The sequence below is a fragment of the Castor canadensis genome, chromosome 7 (assembly GCF_047511655.1).
Source record: "Castor canadensis chromosome 7, mCasCan1.hap1v2, whole genome shotgun sequence".
Lineage (NCBI taxonomy): Eukaryota > Metazoa > Chordata > Mammalia > Rodentia > Castoridae > Castor > Castor canadensis.
The window spans coordinates 16,979,087-17,002,104 of NC_133392.1; the positions used below are offsets into that span (position 1 = coordinate 16,979,087).

Here is a 23,018-nt window from a genome sequence, read left to right on the forward strand (position 1 = left end):
AGTGAAGTCTGAGATGCATGTGGAGATGTGGTTATTGTCACTGTGTGACAGATCCTAGATAAGAAGCCAGAGAAACTTAGTGAAGATGAACTTACGGACATAAATGTGAAACTGACTACAATGAAAAGATGATGTCCCAGACGAAGTGGTGCTGGCGTCAAACCTCACACTGAACTCTTGCGATGTTCCACATCACTGAAAGCTAACAGAAAGGGGCATAATTTGCCAAGGAGGATACTTGATCTGTATCGTAAGTTGTATCAGAAGCAGGCACTGTTTGAAGATCCCTGGTATGTTTTCAACAAAGACCTGAATTTTCAATGTTTGCCACATCTTATTGTGTGCTAACTTTTTTTTTTACTGCTTTTTATTTCTCTATACATTTAACAACTGACACTACAAGAGTTTTTAGTATTTTTTTGACATTTTAAAAGTCATGGAACAATCCTAATTTCCCTTATTATTGACTTTTGAGAGAGGGTCTCACTATGTAGTCCAAACTGGCCTTGAACTCAGCATCTTGCTGCCTCAGAGTCCTGAGACCTGGGCTTATGGGTGGGTACCACCACCCAGCTTTCTCTGGGAATTACATGCTCCTGCTTTTGCTCATTTTCCAACTGGGGTATCTTTCTCTTATTAGTTTATAGGAGGTCTTCACATACTAATTGATTCTGTTTGGAAAATATTTTGAGTCTGTCATTTCCTTTTGAGTTTCCATTCTGGAAAATCAAATAGATCTTAAAAAATTTTTTATATAGATAACTTAAAATTTTTTATATAGATACTTAAAACTTTTATGTGACCATACATGTCAATCTTTCCTATCAGTTCCAATCACTAAAACCCTAAAGCTTTAGGTCATTTTTGGGAATGCCATCCTCAATCCCAACACTATGTTCTTCTGGAATTTCTGTAACTTTACTTTTGTGTTGTTAATTCCTTCCAAATTCTGAATGCATAATAGTATCAGGAAGAGATCTGCATTTTCCCCCCAAATTTCCCAACACCATTTATTCACTAGATCATCCTTTCCTAATGTATTTTTTTTAAATCCCTATGACTATATGATTTGATTTTGAAGTATTTGCTTGCAGTTTTTTTTTAAACTAAGCATTACTATCCTTATTTCCCTAAAAGTTCAAATAAATCATGATTTACAGGTTTGTAAGTAGTAAAGTTATGTCATGAAATACTTAAAAAGTATATTAAAGACAGAAACATGGCTTTAGAGAGAAAATATTTAATCTACTTCATGAAAAAAGTACAAAGCTTTAGAAAAGAGGCATTAGGTTTCCATGTAGAGCAAAAACACATTCTTGCTTCCTGTGTTCATAGGGATTACACCTTTGAGTTGGTAAAGGCCACCATGTACATTCCAACAGTTAAAACATGCACTTGAAAAAAACCTCTGAAGAACAGTCTTGAAATACATGTAGAAATACACTGTTGTATAAAAATATATTAATCTACATTAAACACTTTAAAAATGCAAAAGTAAACTCTTTTAGAACTATACCATGTTTAGAAATATCAATATCTGAACCTGTAAATTGGATTTCATTACATTTTAATCACTAAAGAAAAAATAAATATAATCAAACCTTTGGAATGAGAATTATGAAGTCAGCAGAGCAGGCTGACTTCAGAAGCAGAAATCAGAGCAGCAGAAATCAAAGCACAAACTTTATCCACACAAAAGATGGGAAGCAATCTGTGTCTCTACAATTTAATGTACCTGTGAAATGTTAACACATGTAAATCTCAATCACACAGCAAACTTTGAATTGCCCACAAGCTACACGTAAAGTAATGACAGCAATTACAAGATTCTAAACTGCCTCTCAACGTATCCTATGCGGGTTTTATTATTTTTGTTCGAACTGACCTATGTAAAATATAATTAGAAAGGTTTGCCTCTAAGTAGTAAGTAGTGAATTTGAAGTCACATAGGGTACTGTTCCTCTTCTTGAAAACTGAGGAATAATTAGGAATGCTAGAGAAATAACTCACACATACAAAATCATTTTTCCATGTCTTTGGTTATTTGTGTAACCACAGATCCTCACTGAAACTTCAACAGAAACTACTACTGCTTCTCAAGAGAAGGAAGCTAGGGGTGGAAGGGAAGCACTGGCTTATTTTCTGCAGGTAATATCAATGATGGTTATCAAAGGCATGCATGAACAATAACTTCAACTCTATATAAATAAAAACTGGCTAGTGTTTCTGGCAAGACTAAGAATAATGATTATAAATTTTAAAAATAGAAGACAATTACACGGCAGTTAGGAACTTGTCTATTTTTAACCTTCATTAAGCATGATTTGTTGACTGTTTTGTCCTATTTATCTCAATTTTCTCATGAGCATAGCACAAACTAGGTAAAGAAAGAATAATAAAAATTCTGCTTAAACTGGGCACATATAAATCTAAGGGCTTATTTACGGAATAAATTATGTTTTTCAAACTACTCATAGTGTCAAGTTTTGAACATTAAAAAATATCTGACTATTCTGCTTAACTCTGTATTTCTTAACAATCCTGTAAGTTGCTGCTTAAAGAGGAAGGAATCCATCACATGCTCTAACAGGTTACAAGAATGTGTTTTGGTATAGGGCTTTTTAGTGCTTATTTGTGTTTATTTAGTGCTTTTGAATATAAGATTGATGGTATAGGTGGAAGGACATTTGGAAATACTTGCAATACTTCCTTTTTGGCCAAGGCTTTCAACAGAACACAATGTCCTTAGGTACACTTGAGCGCGACATGCCGGGGAAGAAGAGGACACACCAAACAGTGAGTAACTATGACTATGCAAACACTCCAAAGTAAATGTCTAGAGTTTTAGCTTTTCAACTCTTAACCTTTGAAAATGATTAAAGGCAACAAGCGCACTAAAAAATGGAAGGGTTGCACTGAATAGACAAGCAGGGCTGCCTCCAGTGCCATAGACCAGGCTCTCTGGGTCAGACCAGTAGCCTGAAAGCCAGAAGTACCAGTCCCAACCGCAGGTCTGTGTGTGAAGGAGCCAAGGTCTCTTGGCCATGGGTACATACAGGCAGAGTATTCAAGCCCCCAACTTTATATACTGTTTTTTACCTTACTCTTTTGCAAAGAAATGGGAGAAAAGCAAATTTTTAACTATTCATGACAAAACAAGTGATTTGTTGTAAGTGCTAATTCATCTCAATAAACTATGTGCCACAGATGGAAAACACAATCTTGGTGATTAACAGTGAGCTCTACTTTTAAAGTATGTCACCACTATCACTATCCTAAGTTACTATATATTTCCTTATGGATTTCAGAACAAAATTAACAAATTCCTTACTGCATCATAGTACTGCTTACTTAGCAAACTATTAAAAATGACAAGATATTAGCAACTTGGCTTGGGGGAATGGCTCAAGTAGTGCCTGTCCAGCAAATGCGAGGCCCTGAGTTCAAACCCTAGTTCTGCCAAAACAAAAAAAAGCAAAAAACAAAACAGAATTCTCAAGCTATTAACAACTATGTAAGATGACTAAGAATTGTAATCATTGGTATACTGCACCCTGCTTCCTTTTAGAGTATTAATGCTGGAATAGCAGCTTGACCCTCACAAAACTTTAGTGCAACAGAACTACCTATATTTGAGTTTTTGTGGGATAGTTGACATACCAGTATTATTTACGAAGAAAGAAAGCAGAAGACTTTATTTTTCTAGAGCTCACTTTGGCTAGTAAAACAAAATTTCTAAAATACAAATAAGCTTCTCAGGGTCTGAGATAGTACTGGGCTAAGGATTCAGTTATTCTTTTTAATAAGGTCTTAACTACTATTTGAAGACCAACCAAGACAGCCATGTGGTAATTACGCTATTTTTCTAATAGATCCATCTGCCCAGAAAAACTGTGGATGATGTCTGAAATTAAGGGAGAGGGGGACAGGTACATAAAATCTTTATGTACAGAACATTCCAAGGCTTGAATAAATGGATTTAAAATTTAAAAGTCCTTCCCTCATAAGGTTGTTGTGATGATTAAATGAGTTAATACTTACAAAGCACTTGTTGGCAAGTCATGAGTTAGGAGCCCTGTGCCTGAATAAAAGGTTTGCCATTCACTTTTTACCCTTGAGTCACCTGCCAACACTGGACCTGCCCTAGACATCAGACATTATCCCGGGTGCATTCTGATCTTCCACACACCCATAACATCCCAAACCTGACTCCTTACCTGCACAACATACACTTGTACTTGTGTAAGGCTGTAAGGTTATTTTGAAGCCCAACAGGAGCAATACATGTGAAAGCATGCTGAAGACCAAGTAAAGCACTATCATCGTGAAACTTTCTGGTTAAGATACAAGCTTTCTGATACGAGTTGTTGGGCACATGTAGGAGCGTGGTTTAGCTCCTACATGTCTTTCAAGCAAGTTTATTGCTCATACTTCAAGAAGTCTTTTATAAAAATTTTAAGAGATCTGTACATCATCTTTCTAAAGTAATACTGTTTATAAATGTTTCACTATAAAACTGTCTTTTCTTCTTGAACCCCAATTCTATGGAGAATACTAACATATCAATCAAATATTTTCCTTTAGAAACTGCAGTTGTAAGGAAAATATCAGGCCATGTGTGTCTGTGGTCAAAAATTGCTACCCATATTATTAGCTAAGCACTTAGTATGAACTACTAAGTGCTATATGAACAGTATTTCATGGAATACATTCAGCAGCCCCATGAGGGAGTATACCAACCCCATTTCATAGGATTAGAACTCATATTCAGTCCATGCTCTTTACCACTGTCCCATGTTGCATGATTAAAAACTTAGGGGGGAAAAAGCTGTAATTATATCTGTCTCACCAAATCACATATTTGAATAGAGGGCACTGGTAGATTAAGGGATTCCAAAATATGTCCAAATCTTTGGTAATTAAAGTGACTTTAGAAAAACTAGTGATTAGTGATGATTCAGTTAATTTTATATCTTAAAAAAACTGTAGTGATTTTTTTTTTGGTTTTTAGAAATAGAACACTGATCACTGAAAAAAAATACAGAAAAGGAGAATTAAAATAAAACATTTGTAATTTCACTATTCAGGATCTGTAAATATCTCATGTAATCGTGGACTATGGAACCTAGCTTTGGATGACGTTTTCTTAGGGGTGCAGGGCAGGTGCTGGGGACCAAACCCAAGATCGGCACATCCCAAGGATGCACTAACAGAGCTACACCCCAGCCCGACGACTGTTTTTAAATATGATGCCAAAGATAATGGCTACACTGAAGTTGTTTTAATTGATATAAACTCACCATAAATTTTGTGAAGACGGAAAAGAAAATTATTACATTATATGTCTCTGTGTGTGTGTGTGTGTGTGTGTGTATTTTAATTAGCTTCCCAAATTTTCCAACTTTGGGAAAACAAGCAAAAAGTAAAAACTCAAGTGATATTAGCTGAAAAGTAGATTAGCAATAAAAGAAACACGTGTGAGTGCTTTTTGAATTGTATAGGTACACGGACTCAATTATATAAATTAAACTGTTTTGGGCTGCATTAAGATTTATAGCTTTCAGAAGCCTTGATCATACTGTAACTAAATATATTAAATATATTATTAGAACGGATAAAGAAAAATTTATTTTCAGTCATTGAACTTTGCAAAAGTTATACTTATGGGTAAATATACTGCAAAGTTTTCTCCTGTGAGTAGGTTAAATATTTGCTGAAGATAGAGTATGCAAGTAAGCAAAACTCTACAGGGATCATATCAATCCTGAGTATAAATTTTTTTTTATAACCCTGCTTGTGAAATGATATCACAAAGAGGAAAAATATTGTACAAAAATAGCAGAAAAGCTTAGGGCAAAGATTTCAGGTATTATGTTAAAGGTGTGCTATCTTACTGGCATTCTAATTAAGATGACTTACACTGAACTCTTTCTCTTTTAAAACTATCAGTGGATGTAATTTATGCAAAAATATAAGCAAAAGTTAAAAAAAAGTCCTTGTAGAAAGCAGAAGGCAGGCATGGATCAGAAGTTTCAAACTAAACTAGAAGTACTTGCTCTCACGTAAGAGGTTTGTGTCAGTAGTAAGCTGTAGGAAACTATCCATCACACTTAATATTTTTAATGTAAAAAATAATACAAACTGGCAGTGGTTAAGAATAAGAATCTTCAATTAAATTGTGCTTTGAAAAATCAAGAAAAGTATTAGTTTAAGATTAGCCTAAAACTACCTAAACAAAGGGAAAATTAATGGATTCTAAGAGGCATTTTTAGATTTTTAGTGTATATGCAAATATATAATACACACTGCGTTTTTGAATTACACTGAAAAACTTATTTCTATATTCATAATTTAAAATTACTTATGCTTATTTTAGAGAGTGAAATTGTTGATGTCCTTAAAAAGAAAAAGATTGAGGCAAAACAGTCTCATCGTGTCCAACTGGAAATGAGAAGTAAAATAAATCAAATGAGATTAAAAGTAGCTAAGGCTTACCCTCCATGAAAGAGAATATCAATGTTATATATCCTTTTATTATGGAACATTCTTTTTTTGGTTGTTTGTGGAGGGAAAGGGTTTATGAGGTAATTATATATAATTTTAAACAGGATTCCTTTTCATTTTACATTTATACTCCTCTTTAAAAATAGCTTTAGCAGGCTACTAGTGAAATCAAAGTCCTGATCTATACATCCTTTTCAGAGATTTAGCTAACCTTATGACTGAAAGAAGAAAATACTATGTTTCAAAACTGTATTTCAAAAAATATAAGGAAATAGGCAGACTATGCTGCTTAACTTCAAATTTAGTACTGTTCTGGAAGGAGGGGAAGCACATTATACAACATTGTCTATAAATAGATATTGAATAAACAAACATAATTCACCGATTTTTGAAATCCTGTAAGCTGATAAAATCATAACATGTTGAATCAGTTTTAAGAAACAAAACAGACTTTTAAATAATTATAAAGATAAATTATCATGACGATGGTAGTAACAACAATACCCCTCCAATATGTTCAGTGGCAGTTTCTTTAGGGGTTAAAAGAAAAAAAAAACCAACAAAACCCAAACAAAAAAAACACTGCTGGCAAATCACTGTATGTTTCAGCCTTAATATTTTAAAGGTATATTAGGATATACTATACATGTTAATTGTATTAAAACACTTCACATTGAAGACTGCAATTTGAGGATTAAATGTGATTTTCTTTCCTTTTTTTTTTTTTCCCCATACTGGGGTTTGAACTCAGGGCCTACACGTTGAGGCATTCCACCTGCCCTTTTTTTGTGAGACAGGGTCTCATGAACTATTTGCCTGGGCTGACTTCAAACCATGATCCTCCTGATCTCTGCCTCCTGGTAAGTGAGGATCACAGGCATGAGTCACCAAAAGCATCACAATAAATGACCATAATTTAAATTCTGAATATAAAAAACAAACCAAAACCCAACAAATCTGCATTTAATCTTTACAAGTGAAATGTAAATTTCTAAGGCAACATATATTCCTATTTATAACAGATTCAGCCATCCCAAAAAATTGTTTATTGCAGACAGTAACCCGTCTTAAGTCCCTTCTTCTTGAAAGTCATAGTATTTCTGGGGATGCAATCATTATCTGGTAAAAAAACAAAACAAGACAAAAATCCCAGGTAAGTTGAAGGAGTGGGTCAGTATGCCCTTAGAGTCAGTCCGTGTTCAACTTTTTCTGTATAAAGTATAAGGCATTTATAATTGTTAACATGTAACAACTATTGTTAAAACAAATAATTTATAATAAAAATAGATCACAACTCTTAAAAAAATACCTCACATGAGAAAAATCACAAATAAAAATCATATCTAACTGCCCATGCACTCTTTAAGCTTCTTACTGTAAATACTTTTTCTTTCCTTTTTGTCTTAAAACAAGATCTTTATGCATTGAATGGCAGGTGTCCTTACACAGACATGTGGACAGAGCTTAGTTCTGCCTAAAGTTATTGGGAAATTTGCATATGCAAGTAGGCTGATTGCTACTAATAAAGGTAGAGAAAGTTGAAATACCTGGTATTATTATTATCAGTATTCACTGCAAATTATCTTCCATGATAATATTGTTTACTATAGTGTGGACTTCAGTCTTGTATCAAATAGCAGCAAAGACTATACTATCGTGGTTTAAGTAATGGCCAGTGACTTAGCTAGTACACAGCTAGAATGAAGGAATCTTATAATAAATAAGGAAGTGAGGAACATAGCCTTACTTTAGTATCGGTTGCTAAAACTGAGCCAATGGGTGTTTTGGAATCCAGAGACAGAAATAAAGCTATTTTTCTAAGTTACAGTGATGGTAAGGGTTGAGGATTGGAGCTTGCTAGCTGGCTTGCTAAAATGCACACCTGAGCTCTACTGGAGCTATGCAACCTGGCTGTGTATCAGTTATTTGTAAAGGCTGACTGAACAAAATTCCCTTCATCATGCATGCACTGCTGTTTGCGCTACAGTAATAGAGAAAAACGCTGATGGAGAGCATGGCTTCATGTGACAAGCAGTCCTCAGGAATTTGCAGTGAAATTGTTGGTTGGTTGGAGATGGTCTCTATGTCTCCAGATGGTATCTGTCCTCGAAGAAGCCACTCATTGCCTAGAAAATAAAAAGTAAATTACTAAAAATGTGTAAGACGACAATTAGGGGCGGCCAACAGTGGCACACGTGTGCAATCCTAGCTACTTGGGAGGCTGAGATTATGAAGATAGTGGTTTGAGGCCAGTAGCTAGCCTATGCAAGTAGTTTGAGTGATACCATCTCAAAAATACAAGAGCAAAATGGACTGGAGGTGTGGATCAAGGGGTAGAGTGCTGCTTTGCAGACACAAAGCCCTGAGTTCAAATCTCAGTCCCACTGAAAAAGATAATTAGGAAACTGGGGTACATCTTAGAAAGGAGGACCCATTCAGTCACTAAATCTTTTATCAAAAGCCTCTAAGTGCCAGGCACTCTGCTCTGGAAGGACATAAATAGACACAAGGTAATGACCAACAGAAGTTCCAGGCGGATGATCTCTGTATCTAATTGTTACAAAAACTTGTTTGAATACTATAAAATAAGTCAAACTTATTTTTACTAAAATAAAGCTGAATATTTCAAGTAAGGCTCTAAGTCCTTGATTCTCAAAGTTAAAATCCATTAAGCTATATAAAATAAACATAGGATATGTGAGATACAATTTTTACCAGATAAAAATCTTCAGGGATATAATATGCAAACTATAAAATGAACTTGAATACAAGTGTATCTACAACTCTGTAGTGTTGCAGATTCTCTCCCTTTCTTGACACAGTCTTTCTTACCAGGTAGCCCAGGCTGACCTCAAACTCATGATCTCCTGCCTCTGTGTCTCTGGAGTGTTGGGATTACAGAAGCATAACCAGCTGTAGTAACTTTTTAATTAAGATAAAAGTGAATTCTAGAACATCCAGGAGTAAGAACTAAAAACACCCATATCTTTAGAACAGGTTAACACTGTATATGTAATTTTTGAGTTTAAACAATGTAAAAACTAAGAGTTTGTCTACTTCATTTTAATATATAAAATTCTTCATAGATAAATATAAAAGTTATCTATATAATAAGTGCCCAGTAAACCACTAAAAAGTTTTAAGCCTTCTAGTATTAAAATTTTCTTTAAATGTCTTCCTCTTGAGCCTTCTCTCTGAGAAACATTCGTGCGCTACTGAGGAAGCATAGAGCTACACAGACATTCAGTATGTCTGGGCCAGATTTGGGAAAGATGAAAATGCATTCCCACCTTCTCAAAGAGAGTACACTGAACATACTCTAATGATTTATTAATGACTCAGAGCATCTGTACAAAAACATGCTCATCCACTGAGTAGTGATGAGATGCTATGTCCACTTCTTAGCTTTCTGGGCTCTTTCCTTTGCCCTCATGCTGAGGTCCCAGACTAGAGTGCCGGCCTCTATTCGCCCTCTCCACACCTCTAATATTCTCCACATCTTTATAGAACATTCTGTTGACCAGAAAAAAAAAAAATCACAGTTGAGAAAAATAAATAAGCATAAGCAAAGTGAAAGGTAAAGAATCTAAGAGGGTAAGAGCAGAATTTTCATGCAGGAGCTTTTAAATAATTCTTCTAAAATTCTGTTCAAAAGTCTTTGGATTTCCCTGCTTATTTTTTGGACTGGAGAGTATGCTTTACTTAACCTTTGATTTTTACTAGAGATTAGTAGTGAACATCTTAAATTTTACGTTCAGTCAGGAAAATAACAAGTGATGTTATTTTAAATATTTAAAGGCAGAAATCAAACAGAAAATATTTTTCTAGGTATTTCTGTATACCTCACACATCACATTTAGGATTTTTGAAGTCATAATGTTTTATTTATTTATTATTGGTGGGACTGGGGTTTGAACTCAGGGCTTCACACTTGCAAAGTAGGTGCTTTACCCCTTGAGTCACGCCACTAAGACCATTTTGCTCTGATTATTTTGGAGATGGGGTCTTTCAAACTATGTGCCTAGGCTGGCCTCAAACCTCAATCTCCCTGATCTCAGCTTCCCAAGTAGATGGGATTGCAGGCGTGAGCCACCAGTGTCCAGCACCAGTGGTTCTTCTATACCACCTTTTTCCTCTCCCTCTTTCTTCCTTCCCTTATTTTTTGGCTTAAAATTTTCACATACCCTAACCACTTCAGTATCTATCTCAAACAGAAAATATCTTGTAATCGTAAGTATACTCTACAAAATAGTTCCTAGAACTCTTAATTATTAAGATTCTTGCCTGAAAGGTTATTTAATACTATACAATTTATAATTACAAAGATAAGTTACATTAGTGATCTCCAACTGACACACTGCTTTCAGACCTACGGACACAGACACAACAGCTAAATTGGCTAAAACTACCAAGATCTTTGTCCTCTTGTTTTGGACAGCGAGTTGATAGCTGCAGGCCAGTATCTTCTGCCTGGAGAATGTATGAAGGAAAGAAGGGATGAGGTCAAGATTTGGGTACTGAACCAAAATAAATAAATAAACAAATAAGTAAATAAGTATGTGAGAGGGTGCAAGAGAGAGGAAGTGGGGGAGGAAATAAAAGACTGAGTGAGAACATGTGAAAGAGCGTGGGAGACTAGGACAGAGGAAGATCATTGAGACAAGAAGTCATGTGTATGGGTTCCTGGACTACTACTATGTCACTTTAGAACTTCTGCCCACTATGATTCAGGGCTTTGAGAGTACTAGAAAAAGACAAGCATTTCACTGTCTTCTTATCACCAATCAGTGACATAAGGAGCTGGTTCAACTGTGTTTCACACATCTAACAGTAAGGGAGGACTGAATAAAGATATATAGAAGGAGGAGTTACAGAAAAGATATTAAATAAGGAGGCTCCACTTCATTCCTCTATTTCAGACTTCTCAACTGGCTCTTTTTGGGAACAAAAAACAAGGATGACTATGGGAAGAGATACAGGCAAGTCCTTATTTCAAGAAACCATGGTGCTAACAACTGAAACGTAACTTTCAGTGAGTTACACTATTCCTTAATAAAAGGGAAGAAAGACTCCTGAAGACTAAAGAAAACTGCCAAAGTGGGATCAGACCTGGATTCACTTTCCCTCATAATTTCTCTCAAATCTTGCCCAATTAAGAGTTAAAATCACATGACGAACAAGAAGCAATATTAAACATCAAGAATTTACTAAGTATTTGCATAGGTGACATACCTTCAGCTGTTAGAAACCAACAACTGGGTACTTCTTCAGTCAGCTTTGTTCCTGATGGGAGGTCTAATCTGAGCTTCAACTGAAGAATCTGGCCAGGACATGCAGCCACCGGGGAAAGACCAATGCGCAGGGCTGACTTTGGTAGTTTTGGTACTGTCTTCTTTTTTTCTATTAGGAATGGGCCATCAACTATAGCACTGTCAGATCTGAACACAGGGAGCTAGGAAATCAGAAAATGTGTTATTAAAGCACAAATACTTACAGTAACCAGAAGTGAGAGAGCCTTTTAGATTTCAGTAGAAAAATTAAGTTCTATATCAATGACACTGATTATCATTCTAGTCTCAATTAGAATGTTTCTACCTAAATACACTCTAGATTATTTAGGGGGAATAAAAAAATAGTTCACCTTAGTGAAAAGATCAAAGGATTACAAACGCTTATAAAGGAGGCAGAATTAAATTAATTGTCGAATGTTTATAGGTACCAGGAAATTAAAGTAACATTTTATGAATTTAAATAATATACTCTTTTACAATTTTCACTGCCAAGTAAAGACGTTGTTCATGTCATACTAGGGATCTATGTGAAGAGATGACACTTTTGATGAAGAGATGACACTTTTGATAGCAATATGAGCTTTTTATTTTAAAGTATATTCTTTGCAAGTAACTAGAATTTTAGAGAAAAAGTTCTTGCACTTTTTCAGATAAATATGATATGTCAAGAAGGAGCTTGTAAAAGACATTTCTCTTTGAAAATTCAACTGGATACCACGTCCACATCTTTAAAAAGTGGTCACAATTTGTCTCTCCAATCTTATCTTCATGGTTTTATGAGATGTGGCTTCTAGAGGCTCTTCTGAAGGTTATCTGGCAATGGATCCGCCACAGGAAACAAAGATTACACAATAACCTAAGAATCACTGAATGAAACAACCCAACCCACACAGTACACATATGTAGTGTGTGAATGAAACAACCCAACCCACACAGTACACATATGTAGTGTGTATCAGTGTATCTATAAATTCAAAACCAGATTTGAATCCTTTTATTCTTAAAGGATCATTGAATTCTCTCCAGCTTTCAGTGTCTTTCTCAGTACAGATGGAACTTTATTTTAAGAGTAACAGGAGATCCTTGAAGCAAGCCTCCTAATCTAATCATCAAAGAACACAATGGCGGCATCACTTTACTACTCTATCTACATTTATCAATTTCACCAAGGAGATGGCCTAACCAAAAACGCCTCTGTCAGTACTGAGGACCTCAGTATCATTCTTACAACCACATCCTTTAACTTACGTTCTCAGATAACTTACCACAGAAATTGTTTTTGATTCTAAATCCATCACTTTAATTTGATGATTATTGGTGTCTGCTACATATAACAGCCTGCCATTCTCTCCAACACACAAGCCTCCTGGTTCATTAAAAGTTGACTCAGTAAAACTAGCATTGATGACATTGTTTGTGTCTCCAGTCCCAGCTAATGTTGTACAAGTTTTTGTTTTTGGATCCACAACTTTAATCTGAAGAACAAAAATTTATACCTGAAGATGATCTCATGTTTATAGTAGGGAAGGGTGTAGTATCAAGAGAACTAGAGGATTCCTAATTGCCATTAGCATTCTCAATAAATCTCAAAAAAGGTAGATATTTCCATATATTTTTTAAAAAGCCAAATATTCAAACAGCACAATTTAAGGGCAGATATTCCATCAGAAGAGCAAAAACTATATAAAATCCCTTGTTATAGGATGTTTTCTCAGAACAATCTTGGATCTTCAAAATAATAATTATTTTATTGTTTTTCTTCACAATGGAACATACTTTCACAATTGAACTGACTATCTTCACATGCATTTCTGGCATTGCCTGAAGATTTATACTGCTGTTAAACTTAACGAGTGTCAGTTATATCTCAATCATATTAAATAGCTAATCACACAGTATTAACTTTTATTTATTTATTAACTTTTGTTTATTTAAAAAAATTAGCAGCTACTGATTTTTAAAAAAACAAACATAGTAACTGAAACAAATGAGTAGGCAAAAGTGGAAATGCTGCTCAGGATGGAACTATGTAACAGTTCAAAAAACTTCTGTTAGGGGATATACTGCTTTCCTCACTACCTGCTTTCTTCTTATGTCCTGAAAATGTTATTAAGCAGCTTGGAAGGGTCACAATTCACAAGTTTTGGTCACAGCCACTAGAACTGGTTTAGTGCTTTCCCAGGTTGAGAAACTATCATAACCTCCTGACAAGCCAAGCCAAACAACACCCAGAGAAGCAAAGGACAAGCTGGCACATAGTTGCCAGGGCTGCTGTTCCTCTATATTTTTTGGAGTGGCACTTGTAGGAGGTGCACAGATATTTCAGCATTTTAAATATCATGGACAAAAAACAAGGTATTATATAATTCTGTCAAGACTCACCTTGTGATTATATGAGTCTGCCACATAAAGCAAATTCCTCTTCTTGTCCCATGCTACTCCAAGTGGGTGTTGAAGCTTTGCACTGATGCCTACTCCATCAACATCACCAAAAGCAAATAAATTCTTTTTTTACATTTTTTTAAAGAGAAAGAAACAGCAATTATTAAATTTTCCTTCAGTGTTTTATTAGGCTATACAGTGAAAATTAAGATAGCTCTAACTGTTATTAAAGTCAAAGGGGAAAAAGTTTTGACTTTCATATAAATAGGCCTGGTATTTGATGTAGACCAGAAATGATAGAATTTTAAGCCTGTGCTAATTTTGGGTGCTTTGTTGTTTTACTCATAATAGTCCTACATCTGGTTAGAAACAGGTCAAATCTGCTAGTCTGGTACTCTTTCCAATCCACTGCTAAATATATAATGTACATTTTTCTCTTCTCTCCAGTAATAAACATTTTATCCTTTCTATCTCCCTGTAGCCTTAACATAGGTAGAGTCAATTTGCTTTTTCAGTGGCTTTTTGTTTCTTTGTATTCAGACTTCCTTTGGTTTGATTTCATTTTACTCAAGGATAGGCTAAGAATGATCTCTTAAATTTCATTTACTCTCCACAATTCAGAGAACTCCAGTATGGTCAGTGGGTATACAGCACAAAGACTCTTTCATTACCAGGGGATCTCTTTCTCCTCCTATGAGGTGCTTTACTGCTCCATCTTTCATGGAAACGGTTCTCACTGTACTGCTCTCACTATCTGCTACAAAGAGACAGCTCCAGGGGTCTTCAGAAGCCAGTGAAATCCCCGAAGGCTGAGCGAAACCCGCCTTGTGAGGATACGCATTGTTTCGATTCTCTTCACTTCCACTTCCAGCAAACCGAAGGCAGGTTCCTTTTTTTAGCTCACTGGAAGACAAATTCATAGGTGGAATCCACAAGTGGTATATCATGTCCAATTCAGGTATTAAACAAGTGAATGTAAATGATCAAATGGATGTGATAATGTTGTTTATAAAACCAAACCCAAGACTAGTGATTGTGGCCTAGTTAAACTGTGCCAGTCAGCTCTCACCATTTTTTTCTAGTCATTATCTCATTTCCACTGTGAAAGGGATGTCCTACTACTCTTCATTATATATACAATTGAAAACACTCTCAAAGACCAAACAGGAAATGCATGACAGGACTGGAATTCTAGCAAAACAAAAATCATCAGATCACTGATAAGAAACTTCTTAGCTTTATGCTTACTCGGTTCTAAAAGGTAGCTAAAAAGATTACCAAGTTCCTGACAGTTTAAGGCTTTAAGGTTTCATTAAAAATGTTTTGTGTTCTTGTATCAAAGTTAGAGACTAGCAAATGGAATTAAAGAATCATTTTTGTAAGATATCCAAGTTGGGCATTAGCATTTCAAGAAAATGACAAAGGGTAACTATGCTGTGCTAACTAATCAATTGTACAAAATAAGTTTTTTATATATACTAGGGTACTGTCTATTTAAAGGAGTACTGCAGAGCTAGGTATGCCAACACATGCCATAATCCTAGCATTTGAGAATCTGAAGCAGGAGAATCTCCAGTTTGCAGCCAGCCTATGTAGGCTACACAGTAAGACTCTGTCTCATGAAACAAAAATCAAACAATAACAAAAAGACTACTGCTACGGCAATGATTCCTTTTGTAAGAAAAAGTTTTACCCCTGGTTTCTAAATTTATGCCAGGATTATAAAGAAGACATGGTAGTGTGTTGTGACGAGGGAAAGGAAGAAGCTGACTTCGAATGCAAAATGAGAGACTATATGTATTCCATTTCCAAATACAGTACAAATCTACAATGACCATCACTATTTACTGGTACATTCCCAATGCTAAGTTAGGCAGGAAGTAGAAGAAAGAATACAAATGTATAAAACATAACCTTTGTTCAAAGAACTTATAAACATGAGGTAGCTAGAGAAAAACATAATAACTAATACGTAAAAGGAACAAATTGGAAAGGTAATTACTGTGGAGTCTTAAAACTTTAAAAAAAGAAGTTCCTTTAATTAAATAAAAGACAGTGGGGAGAAACGGTAATGTTTAAAACACTAGAGGCCATTACCACCTGAAGATCAGTAAAAAATAAAGACAATGCATCCTTAAAATTAAGATGCAAGTCAATGTGATTGGAGTGACCATTTTCCTATTGTGACCAAGTATGAAAACTCTACTTATTAGGACATTTAGGCAGCCCTTGACCATCTATGTCTAAAACAGCCAGCAACCAGAACAGCATATTCTGGCAAGCTCTGTTACTTCTGTTTACTGTTTACGCTGTTTGCCTCACTTACACCAGTACTGGTAACCTCACTGCTGGGCTATTATTGTCTCTTGCCTGAGTAACATCTATAGCCTCCTTAATAGTATCTCTGTCTTCAGTCTTGTTCCACTCTGAATGCTGCCAGGGTTCTTTCAAAAACACAGATCTAATCATGTCACTTCCCAGCTTAAAACTTTTTATAAAGGCTTGCAGAACATCCAAATCTCTTAAAAGGACTCTCAAGGCACTGCATGAGCTGGCCACCACTGACATCACTGGTGTTAGGGCTCCCTGTCTAACACGTCTTTCATCAGCTCTCAGTTTAGTATGCCACTTCCAGAAAGTCCTCTTTGGATCTCAAATCTTAATGATAAAAATTCACTTAAAGGACTACTGCAGTGATTCTTTTTATATATACTATTTTTGTGTGTGTGTTATGGGTTTTTGAACTCAGCCTCAAGCTTGCTAGGCATGTGATCTACTGCTTGAGCCACTCCACCAGCCCTTATATATATTATTTTTAATTGTATGCTGATCTGACTCTTCCCCTGTAAACCCATGGAGAACAACCAAATGTTTTCATTTTATCTTAGCATAATAAGCATAATAAGTATATTTTAGGTGCATTATTAAATGTAAAACATTGCACAAATATGTTCCAAAGCAACACACATGCATGCACACACTATTTGGAATACCCGATATTTTGGATTTTCTATACAACTGGTGAGATAACAAAGATGCCCAGTACTCACTTTCTATGGTGATTTGCAATATTTATGATCTATATGACTTTCATTCATTTACTCAATCTGTAAGCCTTTACTGAGCTCTGATATCTTATTACCAGACACTGTACTACATACAGGAGCCACAAAAGTTAACGGGTCAGGGTTCCTTTAAGAGGAAACAGTTAAAAATAAGTTTGACCTAAAAGACAGTGGGAGAGAAAAAGGGAGCAGGGAGAGATGGGAAAGAGGCAGGGAAACTTCAGTGCAGTGACACGAGTCCATATGGAGTATGGCGAAGCAACAGAGAAGAGCATGGTCAGCTCAGGTGTAATGAGAAGAGGGGAAGCTCTAGGAGAGGACAGAAAACACTGTGTAGAGCCACTACCTTGTCATCTTAGATGTCCAATATGCACTATAGTTACTGTGTGTGCCAGGAAAGACGCTGAGACCTTCACACAGACTATTAATTCTCTCTCATAAAAGCAGATGAGTTACCATAAATAGAGCTTAAGAAGCTAAAGGGGCTCTCCTAAGCTCACAGAGATAGTAAGTGGCAGAGCTAGGATTCCACCTCAGGCTCGACCACAAAATCCTGAGTAGTAACCACTCTGTCATGTGGTACTCAACCATGTGAAGGAATGATTGTAGATACTTGAACCATGTTTTGAAGATGAGGGTCCACCAAACATTTCAGTTCACTTTCTGGGCACTCAAGAGAACAGCTTTTCCCTCACCTCTAGAAGTTACATGTGGCCACAGCCTCACTATAGCTTATGAAATATGACATGTTGTCACTTTTGAGCAGAAGCTTCAGGATCTAGCGAGTGAATCACCACTGCTTCCTCTCTTGCTCAGTCAGGATGGTGGCTGCTTCCTCAGCCTGGGTGTAGAGCACTGTCCCCCAGCAAAGCTATGTAGGTGAGCAATGAAAGGCTTTGTTCAAAGGCACTGAGTGCATCCAGGTTGTTTGTTATAGTAGACAACCTAGCCCACCCCGACAAGTAGCATGGGTGCTGAGGAGGCAGCTTTGGGAAAGGAGATCCTGTGAACTCCACAAAGGGCTGTCCATGCAGAAATGCAGTCACTTACTTTTTCTTTGGCAGTTTGCCAGAGTCCAGTAGGAGTGCCCATATCTGATGGGTCCCTGCCATGGCTATCCACAGTATGTCATCTCTCTGGACTTCTGAACCTTTATAAAAATAAATGGTAATTATTTAATTAAATTCACAAATGATAGCAATATGCTTATAAATCATCTAACAGAAAAAAATTAAAATAAAAACTTGTTTTCTTAGTGAGAGGTTAATTTCTTCAGACTTGTAATTTTACCTGCAACAATATGAGAATCCAGTCTTTTGTCTTTTTTTTTTTTTTTTAAGATGGATGTACATGGTGATTCAATACATGGATACAATGTGTAATGATCAAATCAAGGCAATTAGCATTTCCATCTCCTTAAACAAAATCCTAAGTGGGGACAAACCCAGGGCCTTGTGTATATACACGTGGCTCTACCACTAAGCTACATCCCTAGCCCTAAAGTATTCTTAACAGCAATCTGATACTCTGCATCTCTGGACACAATGTTTTTAACCATTTGACTTCTTGTTTTACGTGACAGAAGAAATGGGCTGACATGCTCTAAAGAAACTCATTGCTAATTTCCATGAAAGAATGGAACTTTTTTGGGGGGAGAGGGAAGCACTGGGGTTTGAACTCAGGACCTCATGCTTGCTAGGCAGGCATGCTCTTACTGCTTGAAAAACTCCACCAGCCCTTTTCTGTGATGGGTTTTTTCAAGATACTTGAGAACTATTTGTCTGGGGCTGGCTTTGAACCTCGATCCTCCTGATCTCTGCCTCTTGAGTAGCTAGGATTATAGGTATGAGCCACCAGCTCCTGGCTAAGAATGGAACTTTTTAAAAGTTTAAGGAATGTGCACTTCCATCTCAGTATTAGATATGTAACTCAGACACAAATCAGAATAGCTATTTAAAACTCCATTCGCTAACTGGTTGTGAAACTTAAAAAATATAGCTGACATACAAAAACACCAAGAGTTCAATATAATATAGCTGTCCGCTAAAACTAATAATTAATTTTTAATTTTTTTAGAGACTGTTACAATTTATCACAATGGGACAAATCTACATTTCTCAAATTAATTCTATCATTAAAATATTTATTTTTACTTAAAGACATTTTTAGGTTAATTGAGATATTTTAACAAAAATAATTTGGTCAGATATTATCTTATACTAAAAGAAATATCTAAGAGCGGCTATTTTATCTGCATTTCCTTTAACTTTATGTAGTTTGTGTCAGAAAGGAATTTTTCTTCCTTAACTAGTATTAATTTCAAGCGTCTTTCACTTTTTTCAACCACCACCACCTACGATGATGATAATGGTTCTCAAGCGATTGTGGCTGCGATGTGCCAAGCACTTTACAGACATCGATTCATGCCAATTTTCTCAAAAGCCCATGAGCCAGGAACTCTTAGAGGCCCAATATCCAGATAAATAAACAGAGGCCTGAAGAGGCTAGTAACTTGCCAGGCTAACAGAGCTAGCAAATGAAGGAACTATAATCTGAAGCTAGGCAGGCCAACAGAAAATCTACACCCCTAACCATTTCACATAGTGCCTCTTTCTCTGTGCTCTTAATTGCTATCTAATAAAACCTTAAGAAAAGTAATTTCTTTTAATTTACTTTTTCATATCAGATACGACTGTAAACATAAGCTGTAAGAAAAGTGACACTTGTGACCATATTTCCTGGGGACCCAGTCTCTGCTTAATGACCTTAAAACTAGATCAAAAGCTTTCCACAATTAATTTTTAACATACCATACTGCTCTTCAGTTATTCTAAGGCTACACTCTGAGGCTAGTAGAAATGACTGGGACATCTAAGTTAATAAAACATTCCATTATTGAAGACATAAATGGCATTTAAATGCAAGGTTCAAAGCATGAGAGGCAGAGAGAATAAAGCCTGGAGACGGCAACACTCAAATGTCAGCCGTGATCATTATTTCATGAATCTATATCTCAATTTCATAGCATGTCATATTAGAAGAGTAAAAATATATCTACAAACTGAACAGCCCTCGAATAGATGGCATTGTGGGTTAAAAAGTATGACACATCTTCCACATTATTTTAATTTTATAGTAAGCATTCACAATGAGTGTATTCCCATCAGATGATACCTAACAAAGCACTTAGTTTACAATTGCTTATTTGTGTTAAACCCAGCATAAATTCAAGATTGTAAACTCTTCAGCATTAAACAATGAAAATGAGCTTATGTTCCTGTTAGATAATGGTATTATTAACTAAGGAAGTGCCAACCAAACAAGATAAAACAACACAAAAACTTCAATAAGTCATATAAACAAAAAGCTCAAAACTAGCAATGCTTATTAATTTTAACACAATCTGGATTGTTTTTTAATCATAATATTCCAAAGTACTTATGCAGTAACCTTTTTAGAATACTACATGAAGAACTATAAATGATTATGGTTTCAAGTCTCCTGTGCAGTCTTCCCATTTCTCTCCAAAAAGAACTAAATTATCTTTATGGTCATGTGATAGACTACTAAAAGCAGCAGCCCCCAGGAGCATTCCTTCCTCCAGTTCCTTGGGTGTAGAACCAGGTGGTTCTGGATTTGAATCATGACTTCATTATTTTCTAATTTGTTTGCCTCAATTCCCTGATCTGTCGAATGAGGCTGTCATTCCCCATTGCATAATATTACTGGGAAAATAAGTAAGGAAAGGTATCAGCACATGCTAGGTGCTAACTAACATGTGCTATCTTTCAACTCCTAGACCGAGTGTGCTCCCTCTTTCCTCTTCCTAGGACACTCATCCTCGACTCTAGCCTTCATATCTCTGCTCAGACTTCTTTTCTGCTCTCCTATCTAACACACATACACACACCCCACTACTTTCTAGCTCCTTGCTTTGCCTTATTTTTCTTTATAGTATCTGTCACTCTTACATATCATATTTATTTGCTAACTGATTTTCTCCTCTATTGTATAACATGTAAGAGGGCAGCAACTCTGTTTTATTATCAACAACTAGAATAGTGCATGGCACATAGCAGATGCACAGTAATGTTTGTTAAATATGTTAACTTTCTTCTGGACACCAGAAGAAAACTGTTTTCATTCTGCTCTTAAGCCTAGTTGCCCTAAAGTTATCCTAATGACAGTTGGTATCTTCTGATACTACTAATGATTCATCGCTAAAAGAAGTCTGCTATAAATGTGAACTTGTGCCATTATCCTTTGAAGTAACAATTGTGAGAGGGACTGGAACCTCACAAACCTAAAAACCGCTTTGGATATTTGATGGTTAATATTTTGCATGGTAATACAGCCATGCCAGAACATCTATATAATGAATATATTCTTATTACAAATTATTCTTATTTTGTCTTTATATTTTAAATATATGCAAAATCCTGCTGGTTCCTCATTCAAAGAGATCCAGAATCTGATTGCTTTGTACCACCTCTACCTTGATCTAAGCCACCATTAGGAATTACTGCAAGGATTACCTCCTAACCCTGTTCCCATCTGAAAACAGTCTCTGTCTCTTTCAGATTAATGTCCTCATATAAGAGAACTTAGTCCGGGTGAGCCTGCTGGCATATGCCTGTAATCTCAGCACTCAGGATGCTGAGGCAGGAGGATCTTGAGCTTCAAGGCCAGCTTGGGCTACATAGTGACACTGTGTCTCAAACAAAAATAGAAAATAGAAGAGAGCGGAAGAGAGGACGAGAACGGAAAAGAAAAAAGAAAACTGAGGAAGGGTGAGTTAGGCAAATTTTGCTTAGCCTCAGGAATTTTTAGAGCTTCTGTCTTGGCAAAGGCTTGCCTGGCTTGGCTTTGCTGGTGCCCATCTGACTGAAACAGCAAGTGCTGCTTCCACAGGTCAGTGCAGCTCTGCTGGGATTGACTACGTATGTGAAGGCAAAGACTCTGCAGTGATAAAGTATGTGTACTGGCTTTCCTTTAGAAGCCAAAGCAATGAGAAAAAGTACAGAAACAGAAATTGTATCAAGACAAGGTTCTGGTCTTTGGCTTCTAAATACCAACTGATGATGATGATGATGGTGATATCATGACAACCATCCAGAAAACTTCCTGTATTTAAGGCACTGAGTTAATAAGTGCTGTACATGGTGTAAAGGATTTTACACCTTGAGGAGTCTTATCATCACCTTCATTTTATAAATAAACAAATTCAAAGAGGTTAAATAATTTGCTAAAATTCACAGAGCTGAATCTGAAACTCCATCAATGAATCTGTCTGCAGATTAGTGTTCTGATGAGAATGAAAGCACTACAGAAGCAAGCTTGTGCTCTCTGTTCAGTTCTTTGCTTGGCCTCTTTTTTTCTCCTTCCCTCTGCCTCTGACCCATGCACTTAGCTCTGGCCAACACACCCAAGAAAGTTTCCATGCATGATCAGAAACAGTTATGATCAATGTACTCACAGTTTCCTGATGCAGGATGTGAAGGGGTTACCCCTTCTGTCCTGTCTCTGTGCCCCTCCTAAGTGGTCTATTGTTCGATAATCTATTAAAAGCACATCTTCCACTCCCTGTCTTCCTGGTTTAGGTTTGGTTCAGATTGTTAGCATCCCTGTCACTTTTATGACAAAACTCCATTATATGGCAAACAATGATAATATCAAACACCATACTTTCTATGCCTTAAGCTCTATACACTCTCACAATTCTCATGGTCTTTGAGGTAGGGGTACTATTTGTATCTTCCTTTTGGTGAGGAAACTG

The 23,018-nt window shown here is 36.2% G+C and overlaps 1 protein-coding gene across 1 annotated transcript in view; it reads right to left on the reverse strand.

Annotated features, from left to right (window-relative positions):
* Nucleotides 1-1,224: 1,224 nt before the first annotated feature.
* Nucleotides 1,225-23,018, reverse strand: part of Nhlrc2 (NHL repeat containing 2) — a 59,649-nt gene continuing 37,855 nt past the window's right edge. Inside the window, exons 6-11 of the mRNA XM_020186452.2 lie at nucleotides 18,293-18,392; nucleotides 14,849-15,080; nucleotides 14,178-14,300; nucleotides 13,061-13,270; nucleotides 11,737-11,956; nucleotides 1,225-8,630 (exon numbers count right to left, since the gene is read on the reverse strand). Of these exons, the coding sequence (XP_020042041.1) occupies nucleotides 8,374-8,630; nucleotides 11,737-11,956; nucleotides 13,061-13,270; nucleotides 14,178-14,300; nucleotides 14,849-15,080; nucleotides 18,293-18,392 (1,142 nt within the window). The 3' untranslated portion in view covers nucleotides 1,225-8,373. The remainder of the gene's footprint in view (nucleotides 8,631-11,736; nucleotides 11,957-13,060; nucleotides 13,271-14,177; nucleotides 14,301-14,848; nucleotides 15,081-18,292; nucleotides 18,393-23,018) is intronic.